Source organism: Elephas maximus, chromosome 4 (assembly GCF_024166365.1).
Source record: "Elephas maximus indicus isolate mEleMax1 chromosome 4, mEleMax1 primary haplotype, whole genome shotgun sequence".
Taxonomy (NCBI): Eukaryota; Metazoa; Chordata; class Mammalia; order Proboscidea; family Elephantidae; genus Elephas; species Elephas maximus.
In genome coordinates this window covers 197,140,456-197,148,321 of record NC_064822.1, presented here as the reverse complement: position 1 = coordinate 197,148,321, position 7,866 = coordinate 197,140,456, and the positions used below count along the sequence as shown (strand labels likewise).

Sequence of the window (7,866 nt, the reverse complement as noted above, 5' to 3'; positions counted from 1 at the left end):
TCCAGTTTTGGGTAGATCCTGGCCAGGGCACCGTGGACAGAAGCATGAGGGGTCACTCTGCACAAACATCAGACTAGGCCGTGACCACCTGGCCCCTTACTGTTCCTGGTGTCTGCTTCTGACCCCTTATGTGAGGTCTATGTGACATCTTTGTATCTTTGGATACATAGATTTTCCCCCTCTTAAATGGCTCAATTTGATTTCTATTCTTTGCAATGGAAGATCTTTAAAATAAATACCCCTAAGTTGTAAGAATATCATTCAAAGGCCACTCGAGGGCATCCAAAAAGTAACCCCCATTGCTATTTCTGAAAAGCTGTAATCCATTGCTGCTGAGTCAATTCTGATTCACAGTGACCCTATAGGACAGAGTAGAACTTCCCTGTAGGGTTTCCAAGCAGCGGATGGTGTATTTGAACTGCTGACCTTTTTGTTAGCAGCTGTAGCTCTTAACCACTGGGCCACCAGGGCTCTGCTTTATCAAATAATTTTCTAATTTGCTTGAATCCAACAACTGATAGCTTTAACTACAGGCCAGTAATGAACTTGAACAGGCAACGTTCCATCTGCCACCACAGAGCAATGAGAAAACTGTGTTTTCTGGTGGACACGTGCTGCCTTGGCTGCCCAGTAGTCTTTTGTGTTCTCAGGAAACTTCTGCCCTGAGTCTGAGGAGAGTCCTCTGCATGGGTCAGGGTCTTCATGCCACCATGGGAATGTACCTCCCAGGAGAAGGCCTGGGTGCACTAACTCTTCTCCCAGTCAGCTCCCCTCACAGGAGCTGCTCCCTCACGTGTTTGCATACAGGAAGATGGTTCTCTCCCTTTCAACATCTGTCAGCTTCACTGTGTGAAATAAGGCCCATGTCTGGTCCATGTCCCCTCGTCATCTTATTCCAGTGTTAGAAATCATGATTGTAAAAAATGCAATTGTCACTAATGTACAAATAATTCTACTTAGAATCGGAGGCTGAAGGAAGGTAGATTTGTTGGGGGAAGAGTTGGGTTGCGCTGAGTAGAGCATCTAGGAAGAAGTTCAGAAGGCAGTCTCTTCATGTATATATATATTTATTTAATCTCTCTCTCTTCTCAGGAGTGAAGGGTTCACTGGGTCTGTTGAGGAGGGGGCCAGGTCAGGGAGAAGAGGTGGGTTCAGAGGTGTCTGTTTCATCCCAGTCGTAATAGCTCTTACCCTTCAAGGTCTCAATGAGGAACTGTAGGCGCTTGGCAAAAGAAAGTGCTTGGGGAGGTCTAGTGGGAGGTGGAGGTGGGGGTGGGAGGGGTGGAGGTGGGGGTGGAGGGAGAGGTGGAGGAGGGGATGGGGGTTGGATTACTTGTGCGTGTAGGGGTCGATTTGGAGATGGAGGTCGAGGAGGGCGTTGGTAATACCAAGGAGGGTGAGCAGAGGGGGGCCGGGCAGTGGGGGGCCGGGCAAGGGCTGAATGAGTAGTAGAAGGTAGAGGGGTGCCAGGCTGAATGGTGTGCAAGACGTTAGAACCAATCTTGGAAGCAATCCAGTCCAGGTATGACCAGGTAGAAGTGTAGACACCAGGACGCTTGGCGCGGGCACAGCCTACTCCCCAGCTCGTGATTCCCACGACCACGAAGACGTTTTCCACGCTGTCTTTGCACATGAGTGGCCCGCCACTGTCCCCCTGCCCAGAAGACACAGAGGTCATTCTCTGCCTGGTCAATTCCCTGCCCAGCAGGATCATGGGACTCCAGGAAGGCACTGTCGGCAGCCCTGTAGTTTCCTGCTGCTCTAAACATGGGTGGTCTTGGTAGGGTGTGAGGTGATGCCAACAGCTCCAGTTGGGGTTGAGAAGGGTGTGGATTGTCACAGGTTTCCTTGTGGTGAGGACAGAAGTTTTACCTGATAGTAGCATGTGTGCATGAGTGGCTTCGGGTGTTTGTGTTCTCGGGGAGAAAGGGAAGCATTCTCTTCAGGGGCAGGTTCTGGGTAGTATGTTCTGCATCTTAGGGTGGATAAAGTTCCCAGTGTGGTGACTGGTTCTTTGTAGGAGCAGCTGGTTAGAGCCACCTCCCACCCCCATTGTGATTGCAGTTGGGGAAGGAGTCACTGGAATAGGGCCTGGGAGGAGGAGAGGAGAGAGTGAAGATCAGGGACCCAAACCAGACGTGTCCCCAGAAGGCCCAGGATCCTGGAGGAGACTCAGTGGGACGAGGGACCTAGGGACCTGGGCATCAGGGGAAGGGTTACCTGGCAGGTGTCGACGTTGCCTTCAGGATACCCCGCGCACACATGGGTTGAGTGAATGCGCCCATTGTACCATTCAGTCGAGTTACATAAATCGAGGTCAATGAGGTTCACAAGGGCTTCCCGCAGCATAGGCGATGTCCTGGGGGCTATAGCCAGGTGACTTAGTGGTCAGTGATCGCTGAAGAGATGTCCTGAGAAGACCCTGCCTCCTCCCCTCCACTGAATCTCCTTGTCCTCTGTAACGCTCTATTTAAACCTCAGAACCTCTCTTGACGTTTTGCAATCAATCACCCACGGAAGTCAATGCCCCTGGCCTTTCCTCTACACTCCTGAGAGAAAATGCACATGCCAAAGAGCTGACAAGAGATAGTGGAGGTGGATGAACACATGGAATGAATGGAGGAGACATGGATTGAAGAAAGGTGGTTAGAGGAAGGGGAAGGCTGGACAGATGGTAGATGGAGGATGGATGGGTATCGTGGTGGAGACGGATTGTGGAGGTTGACTACAGTGTTAACAACAGCCAGCAGGTGTTGCATTTGTGGGCATCATCTTACTTAATCTTCACAACAACCTTGAGTGAGATGCTGCTGTTGCCATTAGATGAGGACACTGACGCACCATTTCCCCAAGGTCATGTCAGGAATGTGGCAGGACTTGGATTCAGACCCAGGATTGTTCCCCTCTAGATTCAAGCCTGGGACATACCTTTCACACCTCATAGTCTGGCTGTACTTCACCCTCCCTCTTTTTATCCCCTCCTCCACCTAATTGTGGGCACGATATGGGAGGACAAAGTTATTGGTAGAGTTGGGCGGATGAGCCCCTCCTCACATGCCTAGTATCTATCTGTTCAGAAGACATTTTAGAGGAAGTGGTGTAGCCATGCCTCCACACACGAGCAGATCTTTCAGGGGCATGGAGGACAGAAATGGCCCATGAGGCCCAGCCAGAACTTCCTTCACAGCCCGCACACCTACGCTACAGTTCACGCAGCCAATATTGAACATGGCCTATGCAGAGCCCAACAACCAATGCAGCTGTGCCCTCTTCATTGGTGGTCCCACAGACAGTGGGTCCCGAAGAGCAGCACCTGGTCTGATCTACAGCCAAAGCAGCACTCACAACCCAGCCCAGGACAAGTGTCCTTGCCAGGCACAAAAAATTGGAACTAACCACTCCCTGGGTTTGGTGGTTTGAGTACCGTCTGCAGTACAGATGGGAAGCAGACCCAAAATGTGACTCCGTAGCCCAGATAGGGAGAGAGGAACCACATGGGGCAGCAAGTGTAGGGCTAGGCATATAGCAGGCTTCATGGAATGCTGCCGAACACATTTGTAGAGTTCAGACTATATTTTTTTTCAGTCTCCTTAACCCCCACATTTCTTTACCATCCCTTGGGTAAGAGTAACCCTGAAACAACAGTGAGAACAACCCTGGCTTTTAGCCATTAAGGTGACTTTTTACATCTATGTCTTGAAAGCTGTGGTCTCATTAAAAGCTAGGTGTCCTGAGATAGAAAAGGGTTTTGTCAATCCCGACAGCTTGGCTTTAAATTACTAATGCCAAAAAGCCTGCAGGAACTCAGCCCTCTGTGGGAGAGGAGGAGGGATGCCCCAGAGCTCTCTGCCCTTCTCAGAGCAGAAGAGTTCAAAGAGGAGGCAGAAGGAGAGTCTGAAGGGATGTCTTGGAGTTTGGAGGCTGAGGGCTTAAGACTTGACCTTAGTGGTGAGGGATGCATTTACAAAAAAAAAAAAAATTAAGCTTAGGGGGATTCCCGGGCAAAAAATGTGTTGCATGATGTCCAAGGTGGAGCCTGGGAGCCCACAGCCCTCCTGGCCAACAGACTCATGAAGGTGGGGGTGTGGGGGCCCCCAAGGTCAGCCTCACAGGGCCTGCAGGAACGAGAGCTGTAGATGTGGTGATATCGGTGGGCAGAGCAAGACATTTGGGAGTCGAACAAGAAGATGTCTGTGCTCGCTCTGTGCGGGGGGCGGTCATGGTGGAGCCATGGGCACTCCAGCTGACGCCCAGGGAGGAAGCCAAGGCCAGTGAAAGCAAGTGTAGCTGGGAATGAAGGCCCTTCCCTGAGGGACCGGATGAGACGACAAACCCGTCAGAAGCTTAGATCTCCTCCAGCAGAAGGGAAGAAGAGTTAAGAATCCTGAAATTATTGACGTCTTACCAAAAAAAAAAAAAAAAAAAGCTTAGTTTTAAACCCCAAATGACTGAATCGCCTTGAATTAGGAAGCCTAAATTTTCCACCATTAGGTAAAAGTTTGAGAACTGACTTAATTTCATTCACATCTTCACACCCCTGGTGTGGCTGGATAAAAACTCTCCTGACCACTCTTGGAGAGCTGCAGGTTAGTGCTGCTGGTAAATGCCATTTCTCCCCCTACTGGGGTGACCTACTGTCTCTGGGATGCTTGGTGTCTCTAGGTTTTAGGTATGGAGGGCGGAGGGTGTCAGGGACTCAAAGGCATACCCCTGGAGTCAATAATGACAGTGGTTCTAGGTCACACCCTTGAACCCTCTGTGAGCCTGAGCTGGTGTACAAGAGAGGCTCCCTATTCATTTCCTACCCATCTGGTGTCCAGAGAGGGCTGGAGGAATGTCAGATGGGTGAGAGGGCCTCTGGGAGCCAGGCCAGGAGGAGACCACATGGCTAAGAACAGAGATCTGGGGAGGCAGCTGCAGCCTCCCTCGAATATCAGGGACCGATGGAACCTCAGTTCTGAGGAGCCTGATATACTGGGGTACCTGTGACTGGCAGTTGCCACCTCCCCTCCTCTAGTCTACAGAGAAAATTTCCAGCACTCGTGTGGGCAGGATGGGTGTGGGGCCATGACTGGCCAAGGACAGGGCCAGCGCCCCCAGGAAGCTGCTGAGGACAAGGTGGGAGATAGCACTGCAGGGGGCCCAGAACCCTGAGATCTCATGACATCGGGGAAAGATTCTGCTTGGACACCATCTGACCTCACCCTTCTGTTTATAAATAAGGAAACTGAGGCCAAGTGCTGTTTGAGGGGGGCTCCTGATCCCCAGAATTTAGCAGCAGGAGCTCTAGGCCCCATGCAAACGCAGTCTTGACCCCCTCCCAAAAACTGCAAAGACGTTACTGTGCCCTTGCACCTTCCCTTGGGTAGCCAGGCCAGGCACTATCACGCAGCCTTAGACAGGGGACTCCACTTCTCTGACTCAGTTTCTCCCAGTGTAAAAGGGGACAACAACAGCACCTCCTCATAGAGCTGTTCTGGGGACTGAGATGACTCAGCTAGGCCAGAAGGACCCCCCCACAGAAGACCCTCACACTCACCTTTCTCTCGTACATATCCCCAGCCAGCCACCCAACAGGTCTGGGGGACAGTGGGGGGCCCTGCTTTGAAGCGGGGCAGACAGCCTGGTCCAATGAAGGGACCGCAGGGGACAGGAGGGGTGATCTTAACGAGCGCGATGTCGTTTTGCTCTTGCGAAGACGTGTACTTCTCATGGATGATGATCTTCTCCACAAACCTCTCCTGCACGGGTGGCTTCAAAGGCACATTGTTCCCATAGATCACTTCCCTTGCTCCAAAAACCAGTCGCCACTGGAACACTTTGCTGGGGCAGAGTAGGGCGAGTCACCCATTGGTGGGCTGGCCAGGCAGGAGCTCCTCCCCTAGCAAGGTCCTGTCAGCCCACGCACATCTGGTTGCCACTTGGCCCAAGGAGACAAGCAGAGACCCCTTCCAATTCCCGTCCCTAGATATGCCCTCCCAACCTCCTCTGCAGAGAAAAGGCCTTGCAGAGACCCCTTCCAGCCTCACACATACCTTTTCTTACTGAAGCAGTGCGCAGCAGACAGCACCCAGTGGGAGTTCAGCAGCGTGCCCCCACAGGAGTGGTACCTCCGGCTGTTTCGGACGTTGAAGAACTGGACACTAACCATCCAGGGCCAGGCCCCACTGGCCGCAGGCTGCCCTCCAACAATGCGGACCCCCCCTTTCGGGTTCTGCCGGAACCGTAACCCACATGGTCCACTGAGGAGAGACATGTCACAGTCAAAACAAGAAAAGGCACAGTCCTTGTATCTCCACTGGGGAGGGGGGGCAGAGGAATATGGCTACTAAAATGAAGAGTCTGCTGGGGTGTTCCTGGAGTGGGAGGGGTAGTGCCATGGGGGCTGTCATGAGGCAGGAAGCTGCAGGCTCCCAGAAACAGTTTTGGATGTATGGCTTCTGGGGTTTTGTAGATGTAGGCACAAGGTAGGGAAACAGAGTTAGAGACAGACTGCAGGATGGGCTGCAGGAGCCTAGAGTTCTAGGAGAGCCTTGGGGAGAGGAAGACTAGATGTAGGGGTGGAGGGTCTGAGACAGGAGGATGTAATGGCCTGGGGTCTTCAGAGCCAATCAGAGACTGGGGAAGAGCCAGGGGACTAAGGGGATGTTCAGGCTGCTGGGTTGTGCTAGACAGTGGTGGGGGAAAGAGAGTAGCCACAGGTAGACAGGGTAGCCCACAAGCATAGGGCACACTAGGTACAGTGGGGTCTCCAGGTGGGGTGGGGTCCTGGAGGCTAGTACTGTGGGACCTTTATGGTCACCCACAGGTTGCAGGAGGGGGTCCTCAGCTCTTTATGTGAGGACAGGGGCCTCTGGGAACCAAGACCTGGTGTCCAAGAAGCAGTAGGGTCTTTCCCAGGGGAGCATCTCTGGGGCCTCTGGGAGCCCTAGGAGCCAAGAGGTCCACATCAGGAGTAAGCCAGGACAGCTGGAGGCCTGGGGTCCCATCTGTCAATGCTGGGACCAGGAAGGGTCTGAGCTGGAGATGGGGCCTCAGGAGCCATGAGGCCCAGGTGACTGCTAAGGCCCCAGCTCTGCCCCTTCCTGCGAGCCCTGGGCAGAGGGGACATGTGTGGGACCAGTTTGTCAGAAGATACCCTTACCCCCACCAAGGTGCCCCTGACACTTACTCACAGGTGCTGTTATCTTTGGCGACCACAGATACTGCCAAGACCAGCAGAACGGCAGTTGGCAGCATCTCCACCATACTCCTGCCCAGCCTGGCCTGGAGGCCTAGTGACCTCACAAAGCTTCCAGCCTCCTGACCAATCAGCAGGGCCACTGCCCCCTCCCCACCCCCGGCAGACAGGCCAGTAGCAGTCCCCTGGTTTAACTGGTTCAGAGACTTCCTGACTACCTGCCCAGGGTCTCCTCTCCAGTACCCCCCAACCCCGCTCCCAGGATGGGGGCTCCTAAAGCCCCATCCCCTCCATCCTAGGCCAGGTTCTCATTCCAGTTCCTCTTCCAAGTCCCACCACACCTGAAGACTGGCTTTGAGTAGGTTCAGGGTCTACCTTGTTCCAAATCCAAGGCCCCTCTGTGAGACATAGAGCAGCATGTCAGTAGATCCAGGGTGTCAGGCTCTCAGAGTGGTAGTTCATAATACTTTGTGGGGAAAAACCTCTTCACCTCTACCAAGTCTATGTTATCAGCACACTTATCAAAGAGCCATTTTTAATTTCCCTAACTGATGGCTACAAAGTAACCTTCCTGTCAAATGCTGAGTATCCCAAAGTCTCATATTTCCTACCTCTGGGCCTGTTCTGAGACCTAAGTGCCACAAGGTTTTATCTCCTATACTTGAGTGTCAGAGGTCTCATCTCAG

At 52.8% G+C, this 7,866-nt stretch overlaps 1 protein-coding gene across 1 annotated transcript; it reads right to left on the bottom strand.

Annotated features, from left to right (window-relative positions):
- Positions 1-1,132: 1,132 nt before the first annotated feature.
- Positions 1,133-7,248, bottom strand: ACR (acrosin). Its single transcript, XM_049884999.1, has 5 exons — positions 7,172-7,248; positions 6,036-6,242; positions 5,540-5,823; positions 2,221-2,366; positions 1,133-1,654 (listed from the first exon to the last, which is right to left on the bottom strand). Exons 1-5 carry the CDS (start codon positions 7,246-7,248, stop codon positions 1,133-1,135), a joined length of 1,236 nt encoding a protein of 411 aa, XP_049740956.1.
- Positions 7,249-7,866: the final 618 nt, after the last annotated feature.